The sequence below is a fragment of the Onychostoma macrolepis genome, chromosome 25, assembly GCF_012432095.1.
Source record: "Onychostoma macrolepis isolate SWU-2019 chromosome 25, ASM1243209v1, whole genome shotgun sequence".
Classification (NCBI taxonomy): Eukaryota; Metazoa; Chordata; class Actinopteri; order Cypriniformes; family Cyprinidae; genus Onychostoma; species Onychostoma macrolepis.
This window is the reverse complement of record NC_081179.1, coordinates 10829712-10855590: the sequence shown is the minus strand read 5'-3', so window position 1 is coordinate 10855590 and position 25879 is coordinate 10829712. Positions and strand designations below refer to the sequence as shown.

General features: G+C 36.0%; 1 protein-coding gene across 1 annotated transcript in view; it reads right to left on the bottom strand.

The window, feature by feature from the left end:
• Positions 1 to 2453: 2453 nt before the first annotated feature.
• Positions 2454 to 25879, bottom strand: part of spon1b (spondin 1b) — a 71940-nt gene continuing 48514 nt past the window's right edge. The window contains exons 7-16 of the mRNA XM_058767642.1: positions 21574 to 21638; positions 19714 to 19915; positions 17525 to 17665; positions 15994 to 16069; positions 12165 to 12350; positions 8337 to 8507; positions 8056 to 8223; positions 6517 to 6681; positions 6041 to 6304; positions 2454 to 3673 (exon numbers count right to left, since the gene is read on the bottom strand). Of these exons, the coding sequence (XP_058623625.1) occupies positions 3510 to 3673; positions 6041 to 6304; positions 6517 to 6681; positions 8056 to 8223; positions 8337 to 8507; positions 12165 to 12350; positions 15994 to 16069; positions 17525 to 17665; positions 19714 to 19915; positions 21574 to 21638 (1602 nt within the window). The 3' untranslated portion in view covers positions 2454 to 3509. The remainder of the gene's footprint in view (positions 3674 to 6040; positions 6305 to 6516; positions 6682 to 8055; positions 8224 to 8336; positions 8508 to 12164; positions 12351 to 15993; positions 16070 to 17524; positions 17666 to 19713; positions 19916 to 21573; positions 21639 to 25879) is intronic.

Here is a 25879-nt window from a genome sequence, read left to right as displayed (position 1 = left end):
AAGTAAGTGTGCAAATCTGTCCCATGTCTTCAAAATCCCAAAGTGCAGTGCCCTTAATGGATACTAAATCCACACTATCTCGAATACCGAGGCTAAGCGTATCCCATCATGCATCATGTTCTGGATATAAATCGTGGGACTTTTTGCCGAGATCTCGCGAGAGGTCACGGAAACCTTTCCAATGCAAGTTAAATATTAATATAATAATTAAATATTACATATAATTTGGTAGAAAAACTGTGTTTTTACGTTTTATTGGTGCAAAGATGAGTAGTGGTGATATTTATTTTGTACAACATTTGCAACTGCTTTTTATCACTTAATTAGAAGCACCACAAATTAAATTATGTCATGTTATACGGACCCCTAAACAGACATTTAGAAGTTGATTTTAAAATGCAAAGTATTTCAAATTAAAATAAAAATAAAGCTATGTAAACACTTGCATTTTTACAACACTATAAGTGTGTGTCCCATCAGGTAATGAAAAGTTCGACACACACTTGTGGTCTTCATCCTCACTTGAACACTTGGGCCAAATACAGGAAATACGTCATTTAAGTAGTCAAGTGGTCAAATGCAAAGACTGCAAGTGTGGATATTTGGACAAAGCCTAAATTTAACATACAGCATGACTAGTGAAGTCCGAGTTCCATGTAAATAACTCTTAAGAGCCGATTCTTCTTGCAGTGAATCAAGCACATATTATGGTGGCCTAGAGAGCTCAACGCGTTGCAACTTCAGAAAACACATGCAAATAGAAAAAACACCAGCAAATCAAGAAAACATCTTCATCAATTTGACAGCAGGTGCTACAAATGCTCAGAACACAACCAAATAAAGAATTTTATTTGCAGCGCGTTTCTTTATTTGTGTTGTGAGCATTTGCAGCGCATGTGTTGTCAAACTGATTAAGTTGATTTATTAATTTGAAGGTGTTTTTTTTTTCTATTTGCAGTGGGTTTCTTTATTTGGTTGTGTTGTGAGCATTTGCAGCATGTGTGTTGTCAAATTGAGAAAGTTGTTTTCTTAATTTGCAGGTGTTTTTTCTATTTGCCGGCATTGAGCTCTCTCGGCCACCTTACCATACTGAAACACACCCAAAACTTGATGCACTGGTAATTTTGTTTTAAGATTAATTTTAATGAATCAACTGGTCTGGACGATTCATTAAATGAAACAATTAAAATGGGCGTATAGTTTCTTTGCATGCTGTGGCATTTAACTTCTTTTTATTGTATAAAACATTATTTAGTGTAATATGACAATATACGATGTATAATATCTATTTTAATACTTAAAAATACATAGCATTTAGTTGAAAGCTGCTGTTTTTGTCCCACAAACTTATTGAAAAACTATAGACCATTTTAAAGTAGCTTACAGATGAGGCACGCCAACTGTTAAACGTCACATAGTCTCATTAATATTCATAAGCCAAACTTTAGGAGTTTTAAATCCACTGCCCGGTCGTTCTTTCATGTGTGAGAAATATTAAGGCTTCAGCGCGTGTTACCATGACTACCAAGCTGCTGTGTTTGGCCCAGTTTAATTAATTTCAGTGCTCAGTTCTAGCCGAGACATGATGCGTTCTAACAATAAATTGCTCCCATCATGTTTAGCAAGAGAGGAAAATCTCCTGTGTTTAAAGTATAAACCCCTGGGCCGTTTACCCCACACTTGTCGAGCTAAATCACCGTAGGAGTTTCATGAAAGGTTTAAAAGGCACGCGGTGTAAAGTTCAAACCTAAATGTATTATACGCCAATGCCGTGTAACAGCTCAGCACTTCAGCTCGACGCTTGTGCTTTTACCAAAGTGTAATAGGCTACAAGGTAAACATGGTCACTAAATATGACACATCCTTGCTTGATAGAGCTAGCAGACTATTTTAGGCAGTTATCCACGACTAAAACCAATTCTAGGCCAATTAAAATCTCAGATGTTTCTTAAATCAGATATTTCTTAAATCCATAAGCTAAGAGAATGTAGGCCTATGCAAAGAAAAAAACATATACACTGTAATATTAATGATGTCCCAAATACACAAGACGTTCATTCATCTATGGAACACAAAAAAGACGCTAAAAGATGCTATGACAGATTCAGTCGCCTTTCACTGTTATAGCCTATATGAAGAAATATATAACGCATGTGAATGACAGAATTTTCGGCTGACCTATTCCTTTAAGTTTTCATCCTCCAGCCACATTTGTCGTGAAGTTTAATTGTAATGATCACAATGTCACTTGGTGACGAACTGTGGCATTTGTAACATAATTATGTAGCGCAACTTTAGCCAATGTCTCCCTCTAGTGGTTAGACAGAGAAACTGTTCTAGACCAGGAAAGAATATGAAAAAGCAAAATGTTTAAATGCATATTATTTTATAATAAATATATACATTTTATATTTTAAATATATATATTTTGAGGCAATAAGCAATCCGAAACATGTAGTCACATAATTTTTTTATTGTAAAGATTTATTCCAAAATAGCAGAATATTGCAGAAGAAGGGATGAGTGAAAAGAAAAAAGGGAGAGAGAGCGACAGAGAAAAAGAAAATCCACACTTGACTTTGGCAAGACTTTTTGAAGCTAAATATCAAAATTCCACAATAAAAGTAAGAAAAAGTCTAATTTAAACGCCTTCTTTCCCTACAGATGAGTTAATATTTCACATTAGCCTCTTATACATCTAATAATGCAATAAAAAGTCACAATCTATTTTCAACTCCAAGTTAATATATCACGATTTATAAAATAAATCCAAAAAAGGTTGAATGGTTATGTTTACCTGTGCTTTTTAGTTTGGAAATACAATGTTAAACTATCCGTATCCCGGCCAATGCATCACCCTAAGCCTGTATTTGACTAGATTTTCCCAAAATTTCACAGTCGAGGAAAAAAAAATCCTCTGTCCTCACCAAACACATGCTGTCTGAATCAATTGGGCATCAATTGTGAGTGACCCACCTTGATATCGCTCAATAGAGGCAGCCTCGGATTAGAAACTGTTTGCGAATCCCACATCACGCCCTGTTTTCCTTTACAAACCAGTATAGGATTGCATCCAAAATCTTTATGGGATGCAGAGAACCATGTTTTGTTTACAGGAAATGCTACGTATCTGTTTTGACCGCTGACCTTTACCCAAAAAGAATGTGGTTGTGCATAACAAATGAAAGAAAAATGTAATTATTGTTAAAAAAAAAGAAGTGCACACTGATGTTTTAGTGAAGGTGGTACTGAAAAGAGTCGGTTATACATTGATACAGTATATACGCCCGCTAAGAAGGCATCTAAAACTAATCACGGATAACAGGCCTGGTCCACGTGTGTGTTACTCTAAAACCCTACAAGCTGGAACACACACCCCTTGCCAGTCCCGCTTCAGGAAACCTTAGGTTAAAACTACGCTGTTTCTGCCCTATTCAGCCTCTTTAAGGGCTGATTCAGTGTGTGTTGGGGGGTGTGTGTGTGTGTGTTACAGTGATAGAGAGTCACTTTTAGCACGGGTGCACATTGCATGCACGGATCTCCTTCTTGTTTTTGCAGTGGTTGGGCTGTGAAGATTTGCCTTTCTTCTTTAAGTTCATCACGCGCTCTTGGATCCCCCCGGCGCACGGCTTGGTACACTCCGTCCAGCTGGACCACGGGCGTAACGGACAGGCTGTTGGAAGAGAGTAAAAGAAAATCAAGGGGGGTTTTGTGTAAGGGGGATTTTGGCCCTTTAATGAAATAGTTCACCAATAAACTTCTGTCATGACAACTCTCGGAGGGTTTAGCATCATGACAAGGTTATTGTGTTTGGTCTTGGCGGAATAGATCTGCAATGCTGCTGCTGTGAGCATGTAGAAAATACTGCTGCTGCACATATAACATAATAAGCCCCATAGATAAAATACATGAAATCACCCCGTAACAGATCGATACAGGTGGAGCTGGGGAAGTTGAGGGCTTTTTAAGCATGCTGGAGGGTGACCAAGATAAAGTGCCAAAAGTGAATATCACCAGTGTCCTCCACAGCTGATGGGGACAGCACAGTTAAAGGTGATGTATGAGCGTGTGTGTCCATGTGTGTTAGGAATAAGCGGCAAGACCAGAGAGACTTCTCTAGTACAATGAGCCTGGGACATCCTCTACATCACCATCTGTAGCCGTACTGAATCACTTCATCATATGCTGACAATATAATGTGTGTGTGTTTGTGTGTGTATAAGAGATGCTCCGACTCACACAGAGTGGCAGAGCTTTAAAAGATGGGATGTATTGATCGACTCACGTAGAGCAATACAGAAGATTTACAGGGAGCTTAGGAGAACAATTTGATCAATAACAAAAATATTAGCTCTGTTCCAAAACAGTAAGCTGCTTTGTTGCTTACGAAGAGATTTTTGCCTTGTTAGGATGCATCTTAATGCTCAAGTGAATGATTTGGAATGCTGCTCTAATATCATTCCAAATTTGGGGTCAGTAAGATTTAAAGAGTTTAAAGGATTTAATATTTCTATTCGGAAGTGACTGTAAAGACATTTATAATGATGCAAAAGATTTCTATTTCAAATAAATGTTCTTTTGAACTTTCTATTCATCAAAGAATCCTGAAAAAAAAAATTGCTTCCACAAAAATATTAATCAGCATGACTATTTCCAACATCGATAATAATAAGAAATGTTTCTTGAGCAGCAAATCAGCATATTAGAATGATTTCTGAAGGATCACGTGACACTGAAGACTGGAATAATGATGCTGAAAATTCAGCTTTAACGTGACGCCTGTAGTGCAACGGCGTGATATATCAGCACACTGCACACAAGGCTATTGGCACCAACGTTCACTTTTAATGTCACAGAACAATTTTTATAAGTTTCAGACCTTGTTGCAACGTATTTTGGGATTGCCTCCATAAATAATACATGCAAATGCATGGTTTAGAGTTTGATCAAAAAGTATCTAACAAACCAGCTCTATTAGTTCTCTGCCTTTTAAGAGCACACATATGATGACTTGAAATATTTCCACTGTAGGCAGCTCACTAAGTTTTGGAACAAGGTAATTAGCAGGATTTTTCAGGAACAATATACAAAGGAAGTTAACGAATAGTAAAAAGGGTGATAAAAATTTCAATCACACTTTATTTTAAGGTCAAATTCTTGCTATTAACAAACCATTAACTACGACTTTTGCTTCAAAAACTCTTAATTTGCTGCTTATTAATAGTGAGGTAGTTGTTAAGTTTGGGTAGGATTAGGGATGTAGAATTTTATCCTTTGGAACTGACTGGATTGTGAAAAAATTGTAATTTCACATCATCACATCATTTCAATGGTTATTTGAAAATGGTTACTGCTTTTGGGTTCACTCACAAAACTTTTCGCATTCCCAAAGAGAAACTGTTCTTTTGCTCGAAAAACTTTTGCGTTCCATAGAGAAACTTTGTGAAAGCTTTTCCGTTTTCCCAGCCACTTCATATTATTTTCATCCCCGGAAGCAATATTTCTTGTGGGATCCCATAAGTTTTGCAAATGAAAAATGAAATATAATTTCATTTTTTTCTCATCACCTTGTCTCTTTTTAGAGCTCTGTACAGCTTACTCAAGTAATTATGTGCAATAATTACAAGAGTGAAGCACTGTGCAGAAGTCTCTTTCGAGAGCAAACAGGTTTTACAAGCATTCTCAGGAGAATGCATCACGAGACAACGCAAAAACATTTCATTTTTCCCTACCATTTCACATTTTTTTGTACCAGCTTTGTACCAAGGTGAAATCAGCCAAGAAAAGTTTTAAAGAGGCTGTTAAAGTTATTACACATTGATGACTGAAAGATTGTAAAGACTTCTTTGGAATACCTGCCTCTGATAAATCATGCAAAGTAAAGCCAGGAACATAAAAAAGTTAACTTTAACTTCAAGTTGACTTTATAGTCAGATTCAGCTGCACAAACTATGTGCAATTAACATAAATCCTGCTTCCAGGAAGGATCTGTTGACGTAGAGTTAAACTTGCAATAAGTAAATACTAAATAATTCTGGACCTGAGCTCTCCTCTGCCACAGACTCCCTGCTCGGTTTTGCTCTCCTCCTGTCTGAAGCTTCCTGTCTCTTCCTCTTTTCGCTGGCGCGGGAGCCTTTCGTGCACTTGCGGACCTTGCATTTCTTCCTCTGGACTGTCTCGGGACAGGGCATCCCTCCAAACTGAGGCTCTAGCTTGACCATCCGTGAGCGGATCATGTGACCCTTCCCACAAGACTTATTGCACTCGGACCACGCTGACCACTCCGACAGCATGCAGTCCGTGGCTGGAGGAGGAATGGAGGATAGAATTAAAAGGGAGAATTTCATTCATGTGTGTATTTCTGTGCATGTACTACAATTTGAGGACAATTTTGTGAATTAAATATCACAAAACCTCCATTTAGGGATGTCTTCAATTGGTAAATCGCATTAGGGTTAGTCTAGTATTTACATGAAAACACAAGTGTGTGTGTGTGTGTGTGTGTGTGTTACTCACGACATTCAGGAAACATGCACTTTTCAACCTGCTCGAGCTCATCCGGACACAGGCTGGGCTCTATGGGTGTCTTCAGCATGCGCTGACGGGAACGCATGCCCACACCGCAAGAAACGCTGCACTCTCCCCAGTCTGACCACGGAGACAGCATACACACCGCTGCGTCTACACACACGAGTATGAAGGTATGAAGAGTTACTACTGTTCATAAACCCAAGGCATACTAAATTAGAGGTGCACGGTGTCTAGTGCATACTACATTTGTAGTCTGCTTTAAATTTATAGTGCATACACTTGCAGTCCACCTAATCTAGTGCATACTAGGTTTTAGTACTTGTTTTGAAAGAAGTAGTCATTTGATGAAGCACGCTAAACACAAAGATAAACTATACAAATTATACATGAACTCTTAAAGATTTGCAAGCATAAATATATTAATTCAATATTATTTATAAATTTGCAAGTTTAAAAAAGGTAACACTTTAAGGACTTATTCTCACTCTTAACTAGTATGCATATTACTAGCATACTGGCTGTTTATTAGTAGTTATAAAGTACATATTAATGCCTTATTCTGCATGACCATATTTTAGATACCCTAGTCTCTACCCCATACCTAAACTTAACAACTACCTAACTATTAATAAGCAGCAAATTAAGAGTATATTAAGGCAAAAATCATAGCTAATAGTTAATAGTGAGAATTGGACTATTCCTTACTATAAAAAGTAAGGAAAATGGCAAATAATAACATTAAATATTACATATTACATATAAATCTTTTGTATTATAAAATATTGCTACATGTGATGATGGTTTATGTTTATAAAAATGTAAAAGTATATTAAGTATATTTTAGAGCATATGTTTTAGATTTATATTGTATAGCCAGTCAAATAAACTATTTTTAAAATATTTGTCAAACAAATAGTATTCAGACCAAAACTTTGCCATGATGCATACTGGTTTTCTCATCCACTGTAGATCAATCATATTTAAATTATTTAAAAATTCATCTTCCATTATGATGATGATTATTATTATTGTTGTTGTTAAATTATACAACATTTATTATATTTTGTGATTATTTATGTATCACATTTGAAAGGTTAACTTAATTACTGTTCAATTTGAAGCATGTTACATGTTAAATGGACAGCGATTAAATACTACTTCTATTTACAAATTTAAAAGCTGTTTAGCAGATAAATAAAGGTGATATTATATGACTTTACAAAGCGTTTATGACCTGCTTCTGTATGTCTCGTCTTTAAAACAAATGATGGAGCCAAATTAAGTACTGACTTTGCTACAAAACCCCAAGTGTGAACTTGATGCCTCAATTTAAATAAGACTTTACGAACGGCTGGTCCAGCCCTACCCGGGGCAAGTGACAAGCAGGTCTAATTAGAAATCGACTTGCAGCAAAGAGGAATTCTGGTAATGAATCAAGCCTGGTGAAGCAGGGCATCTTGCCTGGCCCATGAGAGGGTGTTGGATTGAATTGACTGAATTGACATTTCGTGGCGTCATACTTACTGCACTCAGGCATCATACACTTCTCTGCCTCCACCAGCTGTGCTCGACAGAGCGAGCCATCTGAGGCCTCCATCTTCATCATGCGCTCTCTCTTCCTCATCCCCACTCCACAGCTCACGCTGCAGGGCTCCCACTCAGCCCACTCGGTGACCACACAGCTACTGGGTGCTGAAACACACATAAACATATGTCTAACGTTATTTTAGGATAGTTATTTGACTAAATACTTATACTGAACGCTCATGAAAACATGAATACAACATATACGGTATATAACTTACAACAGTCCTCGTTGACCACACACTTCTCTGTCTCCTCGGTTGGCAGCGTGCAGCTGGAGCCGTCCTCTGGGAACTGCTTGACGTATCTCTCTCTGGACCTCATGCCCATTCCACACGAGGCGCTGCACGGAGACCAGCTGATCCACTCTGACATCATACATGTGGACGCCTCTAGGGAACAGAACACAGTCATATGCTAATGAGGTACTGCATGTCACAAATCTTTCCTAAAAGTATACTGTGAGATCTGGTGATGAGTGAATGGATACATCTGACAGCAATTATATTTCTCACAAAAACTTTTGATCTAAAGATTTATGCTTTAATTCTTGAAATTTGTTTTGTGGACAAAGCAAATTGTGTCTATGTAAGATTATAGAATATATTAATATGGTAAGTTTGCAACAGGCTAATTAAACTAAATTAGGTAACACTTTATTTTGATAGTCCACTTTAGATACTCTACTAACAGTAAGTAACTTTGCAACTACATGTCAACTAGCAGTCATTAGAGTATTAGTAGGCTGTCTGCTTAATATCTTCTAACACTTTATTTTGATGGGTCCACAACATAGAACATATTGTATATGAGAAACTTTGCAAGTATATGTCAACTTATTCTACTAACCCTAAACCTACCCTACTGAGAGTTAGTAGACATGTAGTTGCAAATTAATGAGAATTAGTTGACATGTAGTTAAAAAGTTACTTATAGTTAGTAGAATGTCTAAAGTGGACTATCAAAATGAAGTGTAACCCTAAATTACTTGTCATAAAATTGTTTTATTAATATTATTATTAATAAATTCTACACCCTAAATATTTTGCTAAATAATATTAAATAATACAGTATTATGATTAACATCAAAAGTAATATTTAATGTGTCAAATTTAATAATAATAATAACAATGACGAATTTTTGGCAAGTAATATAGTTCATTATTATTATTATTATTATTAAATTCGACACCCTAAATATTTTACTAATTAATGATTATAATAATAATTATGAACTATATTACTTGCAACAAAATTTGCTTACTGTCATCATCATTATTATTATTAAATTATTAATTATATTTGGTGTAGAATTTAATAATAATAATAATAATGAACCATATTACTTCCCAGGAAATTGGTTTATTATAATCTTTTATGATGATGACGATGACGATGATTATTATTTTTTATTATTATTAAATATACAATATAATAATTAACAACAAGTTTATTTTCTAATGTGTAGAATTCAGTAATAATTCATTTATTATATGTGTACAGTTATTATAGGTGGTAAGTTAGCAATAGGCTAATGAACTATATTGTCAGAAAAACTGTTTATTGTAACAACAACAACAATTATTATTATTACTGCTGTAAATTATATAATATTATAATTAACATTATTTAAATATTTAATGTGTAGAATTGAATAATAATTATATTAATAATAATAATGAAAAAATGATTGTGATTATTATTGGTAGTCGTAGTTAACATTTTACAATATTATAATTAACTTCAAATATAATATTTAATATAAATAATTTAATAACACTTTTATTTGTTGTATTATTAATACACTTATTAATAATAGGGTTTATTATAAATATTAATATCAATTTAATGATTTACTGGCCATGCATTAAAAACGGCCTCTCGTGACGAATTACTTTATTATGATAAAGAAAACAGGTGTAAGATATTCCCTCTTCACTATATACAGAGCGATTCAATGCAGTGACCCATTCCCATAATCCTCTTTCTTTATGTATGACAGACTGTAAGATTACAATCCTTTTCTATCCTTTTTCAATGCTGCCGTGCTCTACAGTTCATCTTTCGTATCTTCCACCTTTCTCCCCTTATAAAGTGCTGACAGATGTGATCAAATTGACCGATCCAGCCATGCTTTATCTCACCTCAGCCGTTCCAATTATCTCTAAGGCAGAGCTTGTAAATAGATTTGTTATCAGACGGGATGGATGAACTTGGGGCGACTCTCCATAGATTTGTCTCCAGTGCAGAATTGCAGACCCCATTTGGGACCAGCAGCGAGCACTACCTAATAAAGCAGAACTAAGTGAATCATTAATAAGAGCTGTAAATAAACGTGGCCCTGATGGGGCCCCCAGAGGCCCCAGTGTCGGCCTGTCAACAGGATGGTGGATTATCAATCAATGCAGGCCCTTAACGGCCCATTAATTAAAAACAAAAGAGAGTCTATGTGAAGCAATGCAGTTTCTATTAATCAATAGCGAGTGCTGGCGAGAAACAGCCGCCTTCAACATCTTTAAAAGCCTCATGTCAGAGCTGACAGAATGAAGACGTGATGTGGAAAAACAGACGGATCAGAGGATGGAGAGGTACAGATGAGGCAGACACGCTGACAGATAGAGAAAAAAAAAGAGAGAATGTCACAGACGCCAGTTGGAGAGAAAGACCGAAATACAGGCAGTTACCTTTACATTCACATTGTACTTCAAAGTAGACTCAGACTTTTGGTCCTTTTTAGTCGTGATAATTTGTATTAATATTTAGAACATATCGGAGCATATTTTTATATAGTATATTGTATTTTATACAGCATTTCATATACTATTGATAAAATATTCTAAAATGACAATATTTCATTCAATTGTATATATACTAAACACAATGGAATTTTTTTTGAATATTTAGAACTTTTTAAATATAATCTGAAATTAAATTATTTCATAATATACAATATTTACATACAATAATATTTCACATTCTATCAAAAAAGAAAGAATATTTAGAATATTACAGCTCTCTATATGAAGCATACAGACCACAGAAAGACAAACGTTTTGCTGAAAAATGCACAATACATAATTTATAGCCTAGGGTGAAGTCATTATGTACATTCACAATGATTTGGGACAAATATAATGTAATTTAATAGAAAACTATATGAATGGCTCTCTGTTCCGCGGCAGGATTTATAGTAAGAGAATATAGTAAAATTACAATATTTTTATTCAGTAGTATATTGTACTGAAAACATTGGAATATTTTGAAAATGTAGAGCATTTTAGAATATTTTTATACCATAAAATATAATTCTACTCATTCTTTAAACATTTAAATTCTGCCTTTATTTTGGTGGAAAAATGAAAACGACCTATTTCTGTCACACTGGTGAATAATGGCTGTTTAGAACCCACAGCACATGGAGACTATATTTACTTAATTAAATGACAGCTTTTTGCGGTCACAGAAGGCCATACAGCGATTGTGATTTGAATTTGATTGTGCATCCCTTACAGGTGTGTCGATATACAGGTCTAAGAAAAAACAGCCAAGCACTCAAAAGAGAAAACATTATTTGCAGTTTAACTTACCAAGATTTTATACTCTGACCCAAACGGCCAACCTACCAAAGTGCAAATGTCGTATTGATTCTTTTAAACGATAAACCACAATATATAGTTTATGGTTATGGTTTATAGCGTCTACCTCTCCAACGAGGGAATCAATACCCTGGTCTGCTCGAGCAGATTGCAGGCATAAAACTCCACAACAGCAGTTTGAGGTCGGCAAAGGTTTGCGTAACCTTGAAAACAGAGACTTTGCATTTCTCTACATTACTCGCACTAACAAGACTATCAGTTAATTACCTGCTCCACTCAGCATTTCATACATGCTTTTCTGCACAACATTTTTATTCCTTCTTCCTCCATTTTTCCCCCTTATTCTATGCACCTTCCTTCCTGGCACGCTCTGAGATAGTGATCCCTAAATCCATCAGCCTCAAAGGGTTTTATATGCACTGGAGAGCTGGAGACCAGCGTTATCTAGCTCACCCTCCTCGCTGCAGCCCGGCCCCATGCAGGGCTCAAAGTCTTGGGTATGCAGGCAGGGCACGTTGGGGTCCAGCTGTGCTTTTAGCATCCTCTGCCTCATCCGTCGACCCTTATCGCAGGTGGAGGAGCTACAGGCTGACCACGGAGACCAGTTTGAGTAGATGCACGTCTCTGGAGTGTTGTCAGCTGTGGAAATGTGAGTGACTCATTAAAGGACATTGCATGGTTCATGAAAAGCAGTAGCACTTACAAAGCTTTCCTTAAAGGAATAGTACACCGAAAAATGAAAATTTGCTGAAAATGTACTCATCCATTCACGATGTAGATCCATCAGAACAGATTTGGAAAAATGTAGAATTATGTCACTTGCTCACCAGTGGATCCTCAGCAGTGAATGGGTGCCATCAGAATGAGAGGTTAAACAGCTGATAAAAACATTACAATAATCCACAAGTGATCAAAATGACTCTAGTCCAGCAGTTAATGTCATTGAAGTGAAAGGCTGCATTTTTGTAAGAAATACATCCATTATTAAGACATTTTAAAGGGGTAGTTCACCCCAAAAAAATGAAAATTTCCCAATAATTCACTCACCCTCAAGCCATCCTAGGTGTTTATGACTATCTTCTTTCAGAGGAATACAATTGGAATTGGTCCAGCAGATGACGTAGGATGTACTATGTAGCGTAAGCTCTGTTGAGAATATGCTAGTCTCTTGAGAACAAAGTTTTGTTTAGAGCAAAGGAAAACCAGTCTCCTCTTGGCTTATATCGAAATCCTCCAACATTTTTCTTTACAAATCCTCATCTGGTACTTCTAATTCATGACTGGCGTTTTGCTCTCTCCACTGTGCTTCCATGTTTGTCACTTCTCACCGGAGATTAAGCTACGCCTGCGTCCTACGTCATCTGCTGGAACGCCACTTTCTCACGAACATGCCTACGACAGTTAGCATAAGCTAGAGATTACGGTTTATGAAGTTTTAAATAAGGATTTTTTTTTACACAAATGCATCAATTCACTTCAGAAGGCCTTTATTAACCCCCTGGAGTCGTGTGGAGCACTTTTTACGATGGATGGACGCACTTTCTTGGGCTTCAAATATCTCAACACCCATTCACTGCCATTATAAAGCTTGGATATATATATATATATATATATATATATATATATATACACACAGGTGCTGGTCATATAATTAGAATATCATCAAAAAGTTGATTTATTTCACTATTTCCATTCAAAAAGTGAAACTTGTATATTATATTCATTCATTATACACAGACTGATATATTTCAAATGTTTATTTCTTTTAATTTGGATGATTATAACTGACAACTAAGGAAATATATAACTAAGGAAGAATATTTACATTTGAGTTTCAATTAATGACCATCCCTACAGAATAAATTCTGGGTATCACTTGTTCTTTGAAACCACAATAATGGGGAAGACTGCTGACTTGGCAATGATCCAGAAGACGAACATTGACGCCCTCCACAAAGAGGGTAAGTCACAGAGGGTCATTACTGAAAGGTGTGGCTGTTTACAGAGTGCTGTATCAAAGCATATTAAATGCAAAGTTGACTGGAAGGAAGAATGTGGGTAGGAAAAGGTGCACAAGCAACAGGGATGACCGCAAGCTTGAGAATACTGTCAAGCAAAGCTGATTCAAACACTTGTGAGAGCTTCACAAGGAGTGGACTGAAGCTGGAGTCAGTGCATCAAGAGTCACCACGCTCAGACGTCTTCAGGAAAAGGGCTACCAAGCCACTTCTGAACCAGAGACAACGTCAGAAGTGTCTTACCTGGGCTGTGGAGAAAAAGAACTGGACTGTTGCTCAGTCGTCCAAAGTCCTCTTTTCAGATGAAAGTAAATTTTGCATTTCATTTGGAAATCAAGGTCCCAGAGTCTGAAGGAAGAGTGGAGAGGCACAGAATCCATGTTGCTTGAAGTCCAGTGTGAAGTTTCCACAGTCAGTGATGATTAGGGCTGCCATGCCATCTGCTGGTGTTGGTTCACTGTGTTTTCTGAAGTCCACAGTCAACACAGCCATCTACCAGGAAATTTTAGAGCACTTCATGCTTCCTGCTGCTGACCAACTTTATGGAGATGCAGATTTCATTTTCCAACAGGACTTGGCACCTGCACACAGTGCCAAAGCAACCAGTATCTGGTTTAAGGACCATGGTATCCCTGTTCTTAATTGGCCAGCAAACTCGCCTGACCTTAACCCCATAGAAAATCGATGGGGTATTGTGAAGAGAAAGATGCGATATGCCAGACCCAACAATGCAGAAGAGCTGAAGGCCACTATCAGAGCAACCTGGGCTCTCATAACACCCGAGCAGTGCCACAGACTGATCGACTCCATGCCACGCCGCATTGCTGCAGTAATTCAGGCAAAAGGAGCCCCAACTAAGTATTGAGTGCTGTACATGCTCATACTTTTCATGTTCATACTTTTCAGTTGGCCAAGATTTCTAAAAATCCTTTCTTTGTATTGGTCTTAAGTAATATTCTAATTTTCTGAGATACTGAATTTGGGATTTTCCTTAGTTGTCAGTTATAATCATCAAAATTAAAAGAAATAAACATTTAAAATATATCAGTCTGTGTGTAATGAATGAATATAATATACAAGTTTCACTTTTTGAATGGAATTAGTGAAATAAATCAACTTTTTGATGATATTCTAATTATATGACCAGCACCTGTGTGTGTGTGTGTTATATATATATCTCCGATTGCATTCGTCTGAAAGAAGAAAGTCATATACACCTTGGATGGCTTGAGGGTGAGTAAATCATGGGGTAATTAGCATTTTTGGGTGAACTATCCCTTTAAATTTATACTGTTGCTTCTAGACAAAATAATGCATCAATTCATCCACTGAAAAAGTCACTCGCCTGTTATCCTCACATTAAAATTCATCAACATATTTATTTAGAATAGTTTTGGACTGTTTTCGCTTGTAAACGGTGCTTGATCTGAGCATATTTCTCTCCTGATTTAGATTAGACGACTTTTTCACTGGAGAAAGCAATAGATAGAAGATTCGTGTTTTAGTCAAAAGTCTTAATGACAAATTAATCAAATCCAAAAAATGCAGCTATTCACTAGAAGAGATTAATTGATGGACTGGAGTCATGTTGTTGATTATTGTGATGCTTTTATCAGCTGTTTGGACTCTCATTCTGACAGCACCCATTCATTGCAGAGGATCCACTGGTGAGCAACTGATGTAATGTTAAATTTCTCCAAATCCATTCTGATGAAGAAACAAGCTCATCTACAACTTGGCCTGAGGGTCAGTACATATTTAGCACATTTTCATAGAAATGCCATTTAAAAATTGACTTTTCTTTGAGTATTTTTATCTTTCTGTCTCTTTTTTTATCCCACACTGTGGCTAGGTGCTGCTATAAAAACATTTCCTGACCAGCCTGACAGCAACACTGGCTGAGTTCAGAGCAGGACTAATAGCTGCTAGTAGCATAGAAATGACGCTCTTTAGCTTTAAAAGCAGCAAAGCTCTTGTTCATTCCAGTCCCCATCTTTCCACTCCTGAAACTCACAAGAAACTGGAGGGAAACCACAGGTAATTATCTGGCAGAGTGCATTAGCCAACAAACATAATTGAAGTGCACCATGGTAAAGCATATAGTTCTTCTTCATCTTCCTGTTGTTTGACTTAACCGTGACAGAAGGGACATTGGGAGGTTTACTCTAAGATACCTGCAGGCCGCCTTATTCATTAAATTGTCCAGTGGCTATGTTTTTAAATGAGGTGCTACAAATTGGATAAGATAGTGTAGCCATACGCACCTTCCTCCTTCTCCTCCTGAGCAATATCAGCAACGATATCGTCTATGGTGTCGGGCACGGTATTGCACTGCTCTCCCTGCAGATTGGAAGAACATGGATCAACATCACAGCGCCTGATAAGATCCACCATTTGCCATCTGATCACTATCACGCTAAGCCCCGCGCAAAAAAAAAAAAGATTCTCTGAGGGCAGATGATTGTAAACTAGCTGGCTCAAGGCAATCCCACGCTTTACCCCACTCAAAAGCCTAGAGATGAGATTCTTCCCAGCTGTGAGATAGAGATGAAACATCTGGTGTGGAATATTAAGAGATCTGGTTCATGTCGATAAGTTCCGGAATGGATTATTTTAGAACAGAATCCTCCAAACACTGTCATTTGAAGGATAACAGATGTGTTATGAGCGTTGCTGAGTTTTTGTGTTTCACGACTGCTTGCTTTGACACATTTTTGTAAGCAATTGCTTTAGTTTGTTTAGCAAATGGACTTTTATGACTCAGCAATTCAGGGTCAGTAGCTATATTAAACAAGACAGCTGTTCATACTGAATACTCTATATATTAAAAAACTGTTCCATTTTGCTAAAGAACAGGAAATAAACAATAATAAATTCATAAAAACACATGCTCACTGTTATGGGCAATAACTGATAAGTGGACAATACGCTGTATGCTATATTATTTATAAATAATTAATTATTTATTTAATAATTATAATTATTAAATAATTATAAATAAAAAATCCAAAGTAAAAAATAAATAAATAAAAATAAATTTTAGGCTTAAAAATGTTTATTTCAGGCATCACCACATCATAATGTACAGTATGGATATTAATTTGAAGATTACATTTGGTATTAAATTATTAGTGCTAACAAATATAGAGTTTACATTTAAATTATTAAAGGGTTACTCCACCCCAAAATGAAAATTTTGTCATTAATCACTTACCCCCACGTCGTTCCAAACCTGTAAAAGTTTTGTTCGTCTTCAGAACACAATTTAAGATATTTTGGATGAGAACCGGGAGGCTTGTGACTGTCCCATTGACTGCCAAACAATTCAGAATCAGAATTAGAACAGTCCATCTGCCATCAGTGGTTCAACCGTAACGTTATGAAGCTACGAGAATAATCTCCAAAATGGCACTACGCTGATGCAGAGGAGACAAATTGTTGAATAAAGTCGTTTTTTTTTTTTTTTTTGCATACAAAAAGTATTCTGGTAGCTTCATAATGTAACAGTTGAACCACCGATGGCAGATGGACTATTCTGACAATGTCTTTCATACTTTTCTGGGCCTTGACAGTGTTTATTGTTTGGCAGTCAATGGGACCCTCCCAGTTTTCATCCAAAATATCTTAAATTGTGTTCCAAAGACGAACAAAGCTTTTACGGGATTGGAATGACATGGGGGAAAGTGATTAATGACAAAATGTTCATTTGGGGTGGAGTAACCCTTTAATAAATCACTAGCTTTTTTAAAAAAATTTTTTTAAACTAGCTGTTTTTTAAACCGCTTTTAAAATCACCTTTCTTGCGATTCTCTCCACTACCACTCGGGCGAGGGGTGTGATGGGGCCACCGGAAGGGTCATAAAAGGGGCTCTGTGGATGATCCAAACTGGTGAGGGGTCGAATCCGCTCCTGGGGATTGCTGGGTTTGTTGGGAGACTTGGATATACATAAGAAACGGAGGATGATAGGAGAGAGAGAGGGGAGGGAGGGAAAGAGAAAAACAGAGGTAGAGTATGTGACTTTTGGATGCCATCTGCCAGGGCCTCCCACCTTTCATCTCCATATGCATCATTCATTGACTCTGTAATATTCCCTTTATGAGTGATTTATGGCCTTGTTTCCTGCCTCTGCACTTTGAGTCACCTGACAGTTACTTGCGTTCCACTCCGACGCCTTCAGAGCAACGCTGCAAAACAAAGACCAACTGCTGCTCCAACTGCTTGGTTAAGCTTCAAGAGTTCAACTTCTGAAGCTGACTTCTTACTTCTTTCAAGGAACAACTCAGGACTGTCTCGTACCAGCAGGGGGCAGCGTGTGAAGTCCTGGTTCCACTTAGTATCTGGGATGTGCAAAGACTTAATACTGTTTGCTCTGAACAGCTCTTGAGTAAATATGAAGATGTTATTGACACTAGAAACAACATAGGACACAGTGAGGAAACGGGTTTATTTATTTTCCTCTTTTTTCCTCTATGTATTTATTTACTTATCTAGTGCAGCCTTGGATTTTGTATATTCATAAGCAATTTTAAGTAAGCTTTAAATATGAGACAATGTGGAAGCACTATGAATTGAAAGTAGTGTTCATTTTCACATCAAACCTTCAGGGCATAACAAAATATTATTCCATTACCTTGTAATTATTGCCGTAAAAGTTAATGGGTTTGATGCCATTAAAACATTTATTTAATTTGACATTATAACTTTCATTCTGTTCTGAGTGGTTTCTGAAAAACTGATCAGAAACCTGCTGATCAGAACTAATCAGAGTGCATTCAAAAATGTCAGAGCTCCCATTTAAAGATAAATAAAAGACACCCATTATGATAATTTATTTATAAATCAAAAACCCATGTATCTTTGTTTAGTTGTATAGTAATTTAATCAATAAAGTTCAACAAGTGAAATATCACCCACAAGTTAAACATTTATACATGCAAGTCCATAAAGTTTGGATTATTATTTATTTATTTATTATCATATTTTACCAAATAAAATGTTTTTTATTTTTCAAAATATATTTAGCATTTTTTATTTAACAACAACAACAACTGTTTTATTATTACTGTTATTATTGAATGGTTGAATATTATAATTGTTGTTGTTGCATTGTAGGTTTTTTTATAATACTTTTCAGCTATTTAATTTTTTGACACTATTGTTTTAACAACAACAACAATAATAAAACAACCATAGTTTTTAATGCATTTTTATTTAACAACAACAAGAACAACAGTGTTATTATTACTGTTGTTATTAAATGGTTGAATATTGAATATTATTATTATTGTTGTTGTTGTATTGTGGGTCTTTTATAATATTTTTTTAACTATTTTATTTTTAATTGTTTTAACAATAACAACGACAACAACAAAACAATAATAATAGTAGTAGTAGTAGTTGTAGTAGTAATAATAATAATAATAATAATAATAATAAATAATGAACGGTTGAATATTGATTATTATTTTTTATTTAATTATTTAATTATTGGTCATTTGCACTGAGGTCTGTGTTTGCATGAATTTTGCAAAACCTTTTTTTGTTTTGTTTTTGTGCAAGTCAGGCAGGAGTGCAGTTACACACATTAATCTTCTGAGTGTAAATATTAATTTAATTTTAATAATCTGCACAACTGAAATCTATTATTGAGTTTTCTTAGAACTGAACGCATTAACATGTTAATTACTAAAAAAATATATTAAACACGATTAAATATTTAGAAAGATGATCTATTGATTGCCCTGATTGTAACAAAAATTCAATGTAAATAAGACAAACCAAAATTCAATGCAAATAAGACAAACCAAGCAACTGATTTGATGTCTTGTCATACTGCTTAAAATTGGTACAAGACAAGATCTCAGATTAACATACAGTAGAAGAAAAAAGTTATGAAAAGCTAGCTTCAGTGTATGGACTCCATCCTGCAAGCTCTCACAGTATGTTCTAATGTAACAATGTCATCAGTCTGTGAAAGCTGACCTCATAAGTGACCCCGCTGTCAGTACCGGCATCCCACGGCACCAGATCCTTCACTAATCTCTGGACCCAGCCACAATCCCTGGTGCACAGGTCCTCCCCTGACAATCCCACATTCCAGTCGGGACTGGGGCCCAACATAGTCAAGAACGACATGAGATGACGGGCTCGATCCACCGAGAACTCCGCCGAGGGGACGGCACGCCTGAGAGAAGACAAGGGAAAAGGTAAAGTCATCCAAAAATAAAGTTGTTTCAGAGAAAGGACTTTAGACAAACATAATGCCACTTACAAGATGTCTGTGTCATGTATTATGTGCTAAGGCATAATTTGTAAGAATCCATGCAGATGGTAATTAATCAAACTAATTGCCCTGATAACAAACCATCACCAAAGCAACTGCTGCCATTTGAGCGGAGCAGGCTGCATGTTTGAAGATGTTACTTGGATCTATTGATTAACACATATTAAATATTCATCATGAAACCAGCACCTTATGACTCGCACAGCCCACACTTGAGAACAGAAGAAAGAGGAAGAGAGAGAGAGCCATGCACTCCAGGCAGATGAGAATTAAACTCAAGTTTTGTAATCAAAACCAAAGATGTGCAAAATGTGGGACACAGCTAAGAAATAAAATAAAATAAAACTTTTTTTATTATAAAATAAAAAAACATTTTTGGTAGCTAAAGTTAATTAAAAATAGTATTGTAAGAAACTGCCTATACAAGTTACTTTGCTAGCCTAATTTCATGTAAGACAAACATATCTAATACGTTTCACAACAAAAAAATTGCAATTTATGACTCTAATGCTTAAAAAAAAAACAAGTTATTGGATACCACAGCGTGCACGATTGGTGGAAAGTGCCTCGTATGTTTGACTTTTGGTTGGAAATAATTAGCGTCTGCCATTGGCATTCCCTCTTCATGGGGTAAATTGGTTGTGGTAATTGACAGTCTGATGTTAAAATAGGTCAAGAGAATGTCCTGATGTATTGGAGCTGGAGGGAGGCCATTAACCTCAATCGCAAAAGCACCGCAGGGGAAATGCTACTCTCATCAAAAAACGGAAGCCTTCGCTAAACAAAACCGCACATAAAACATTAACCGCCTCGTTAGTGAGAGGGAAAGAAACATCTACATACCCAGCAGGTGCTAAAGGAGTTTTTATGAAGCAGGCCTTAGTGTTGAAGAATACTCATCCAAGAAGCAAGACCATAGAGACATTTGGTAACTTTGGGGTTGTTACCTTTCTTTTTTTTTTTGAGGCTGAATTTATTTGATCAAAAATACAGTAAAACTGTATTTTAATTTAAAATAGCCATGATCCATGAGAAATCATCTAATATGCTGCTCAAGAATTTTTTTTTTTTAATATCAATATATCCTGAAATAGTAATACATTTTTTCTGGATTCTTTGATAATTACAAAGTTCAAAAGAACAGCATTTATTATTAGAAATAAGAATCTTTTGTAAAATTATAAATCTTTACCGTCCCTTTTGATCAATTTATTATGCTCTTGCTGAATAAAAGTATTCATTATATTTCTTCATTTTAAACTTTAAAAAAAAGCACCCTGTATGAACAGCAGGAAACCAAAAACAATTTTCTGGATGTTTAGTTTTTTTTTCAAAATCTCATGATACTGTTTCATATACATGACATCATAAAGGACTCCTTGTATATGGAGATTCTTTGCCTTCATTAAATTTGGACACTTTAAGTCACTCTTGGCTTGATGTTTTGTCATATAGGCTAATGCAATGGCATTCATTTATTTTAAGTGTGGTTAAAGTGTCAAAACACTTTTTGGGGGCTGTTGTCTGAATGTAAAAGTACAAAAGCGATAGAAACTTACACATTAAGAGGCTGCCAGGCGGGCCACTGGGCTTTGGTTTTGATAACTGTCATAACATCATCACCCTGAGAGAGACAGACGGAGAGAAACAGACAGAAAAAGAGAATGTGAATTTTTATTGCATCCTATATATAGAACATCAAGTGAGCTGAAACAAAACAGCAAGGATTTTGTGTTCTACTTTCTTCAATTTGTCTATCTTTCCAGCACTACAAAAAGAAAAGTTTCTATTCCATGCTTTATTTCTCTTCCTAAACCTCTGACACTATTATATTCATGACAAGACTTCACTTCAGGTTGTGTGCTTAAGATTTCTGCTATTGTTTGGTGCATTGATCCATTTGTTGTTGTGATACCTGGACCCAAGGGAAAAGACAGACGAGCTTTAACAATACTTTATTGAGAACCACAAGAAACAGCTACAATAAAACCACATTAGTAAGGAACAAAGAAAGTAAGAGAGCGTGATTGAGACAAAAGCAACAGACAAGAGATCGGCAGGCACAGAAAGAGTAAGAAAGGCAATCCCTGTACATATTCATCAGGGGTTGCTGGGAGCTTGTGTGGCTGCGATTGCCAGAATAAAAGCTCAAAGAAGTGTCTGACGATCTGTTCCAACATTCAGACAGGATCCTGAAGGTTCCCGCTACCACTGACAGTTTCAGGTGTAATACTGAAGCATAATGGAGCTTGTGCTACAGCGGTTCAAAATGTAGACCTCTGTCTGATAATGCACTGCATACTGAGACAGTGTATAGTTTCAATTTAAACAGAGGCCTTAAAATAGAATTGAATTACAGGAAGTTTTCCTTTTTGTCCCAAAGTGACCAGTACATTCACAGGCATCTTTTTTATTTTTTTTGAGAGAGAGATATTCATTTGTTGCCTTAGGCTATGAAAAATTATCCAAATAAAGTATCCTTATATTATATTCTAGCTCTTTGGAGATGTTATGAAATAAATGTTTTCATTTTATTGATGGGGAATAAAAGGTGCTAACAGGAAATGATGAGCGGAAGGGCAGGGAAAATAAAATAGGGACACAACACAGTTCAAATTAATACCCACATTTCCCAAATCAGCACCACAGCTCAAAGAGTTTGAAACACAGCATAATATAAATGGTTTTGGTCATTAAAATTAATGGATTAAGATAGTACTTTCCTGCAGTGAATTTGAATATCAACAGATTATGTAAAAACAATGACACTGTTGTATAATTTCAAACACTCGAGAAGATCAAGAACTAGTTTTTAGGTGGGACAGTCTGAAATCAGCATTTCAAGGGGATACCAAAATTTATATTGATGCATTTGGCAGATGCTTTTATCCAAAGTGACTTACATTGCATTCAATATATGTCTTATCATCCCATGCATTCCTTGGTAATCGAACCCATGACCTTGGCATTGTTGATTATATTGTTTTCTGGATTCAAACCCACATCACCCACATGAGCACCACAGCTCAATGTGTTTGAAGTACTAACACTGGCTAAAAATCTTTACATAAAACTCTTTGGACAAAAGGCAGATTGCAGTCAGCGCCGACAGCCTTGTGCAGCACGCAGACATACAGCGCTGTTGTGCTACAAAATGAAAATCGACAAAAACAGAATTAAATAATAAAAAATCTTAACTTAAAATATAAATAAATACTATATTTATATATATATAAATTATGAACATATATCAATAATAAAGAATGCAAATGCTTTCAGTACAAATATTTTACTATGTTTTTCCCACAAAATTATCCTTCACTTCCATTGACAATCTGACATACAGTAAGAGCTTTGTAAGGACATTTGTAATGACAGGCCATTTTGCACCAAAGACAGTTCAGCATATAGATTCAGGTCTGGTCAGGAGTGTCAAAAAGGCACTAAAAACAACCTGTGAGATGTCTTTGAGCCCCCTGACTTAACCTCAATCTACAGGCAGCAAGTGACCCATCATTACAAATGCACACAAAAACTCTTCCATCAGATCAATGAAAGTGAGACTACTGAAAAATTAACATGCGGATGGCACATGCTCTTTTGATGCAGAGCAGAGTGAGGAAAGCACACTCACAGTTTGCCGCCCAACATCAAACAGACGTACAAAGTGAGTTTGTACATTCCTAATGGCCTGCGTGAATTACATTAATGCAAATACAACCAATACAAAACACCATAAAAATCAATATATACTTGTTTACTCAATGCTTGCTGGAGTTTGGGAGTTTAAAAACGGTTTAAAAATCAGTTTAGGTCAAGTGCACTAAAAGTAAATTCGCTGTTACTGCATTCATCCTCAGAAATAGCACACACAGGTCACTCGAGTCAACAAAGACATATTGTTGTGCATTCAACTTCTATATTTATCGACACACTAACTGATTCAACAATAGACCCACTTTGCAACAGAAATTCAATAACAGCTGCAACCAAACAAAGAATTGTAGAAGTAAGATTGTGATAAGACTCGGTTCTGGCGTTGTTGGCATTTTCGTGAGAAATACACAGCTGCCTCGGAGTAATTAAGCAATTAATCTGCTAATTGGCCAAATTGATGAATATGTTTCAAAGAGGCAGATGGTGCCGCACATGCTTGAGGATATTAATTTACGTTCCACCACTCTGGAAGTTGGGTCCTTGCATTCGAACCAGAAAGAAATATACTGCCTGAAACGGGCCAAATGGACTTCACTTCTGCTTATTCGGAGGATTTATCAAGTGTACTTAGGTTGACAACATGGGAGCGAAATCTCAAAGTAAATCGCCAAACCGCTGAACCAAGAAACAAACCGGTCCAGTGCTCTGAACACGAACATCGATTGTGGTGCAAAATAATAATAATACATCAGTGCCAAACCGTGGGCCAGAAACTAAGTTCTTCTGAAGCTTTTTGACCTCCTTGAGGGTTTTTAAGGAGGGATGTAGCAGAGAAGCTTCAAGAAAACAGAAAGACATTTTGTTCATGGCTCACTGGCGATTTTTAACCTTTGAGAGAGTCTGCAGCTCCCTGAAGGATCCTGTTTCTAGTTCAGCTTTTATCACCTTGAGGCAAGTGCACTTTTGGTTTTGGTGTTTTGGTCGCAAACTTATTCTCAATTCTTTGGGCCACTCACTCGCATTTCACATACAGGTCACACGCAGTGGCCTGGTGTTTGTTTTGTGGATGCAGATATCCTGTGTATCGCGGTATGAATGCTAATGACAGTATTTATTTACAGTGTTTAAAGGGACAGGTCATCCAAAATGCAGTCATTTACTCATCCGCATGCCCTTCCACACCTCTATGACCTCTTCTGTGAAATAGATGAAGTAGATATTTTGAAGAACTGTAGCTACTTTTGTCCATACAGTGAAAAGTGAATGGGGCCCAAAACAACACTTGGGACAATTTTCAAAATATCTTTTGACTGACTTAGAAGAAAGTCAGTCATACAGGTTTGGCACAACAAAAGGGTGAGTGCAAAATTACACACACACATACATATATATATATATATATATATATATATTTATTATTTTTATTTTTTGTTTGTTTTTTTTGGTCAATTATTGTGTTGAGGCAAGACACTAAGAAAATGGTACAATTTTAAGATTTTGGGTTATTTTGCTTCCATAACCTAAACCCTTTCTTCAGACTAGTTGAAAGAAAATATCCAAAATAAGTGTTAATTTTATTACGCTTTATCCATTTGCGTCTTTAGATTTCAATTACAACACATTTCTTTAAAGGAAATGTCTATCTCTAATTCAGTAGCAGAACCAAACTACAGAGCAGACTTTCCAGTTTTAATTGTACTGTATTCTGAATATTTTTACAAAAGAGTTGTTCACATAAGATTTGCCTGATTTCTATAACATCTTGTCTAAAGTTGTGGTGAAATGTGTGATTTATGGAGTGATAAAACAGAGATATCCAAAATGACCTCTCTAAAAACTCTGTTTATATATGCAAATTAGGTGTTGTCTAATTAAATATGCACTTATTTGCATAAATGTTCAGAACAGAAGTCTGAGAATTGTATAAAACCTGGTTCAAACTTATTTTAATTTTCATTTTGTTTAAATATTTTTTAATTTATAAATAATTTATACAAATATTTATACAGTTATCAGATTTCTGTTCTGGACTTTTATGCAAATTAGTGCATGTTTGCATATTTAAGAAAAATTTTAAAAACTGGTAATACAAAACAATTGGCTTAATGTACAGTTATGAAGTATGCAAAAAAACTGGTGTACAAACAATTTTCACTCAGAAATTGCTTGCAAATATCACAAAACCGCAAGCAACATTGAAATAAACGT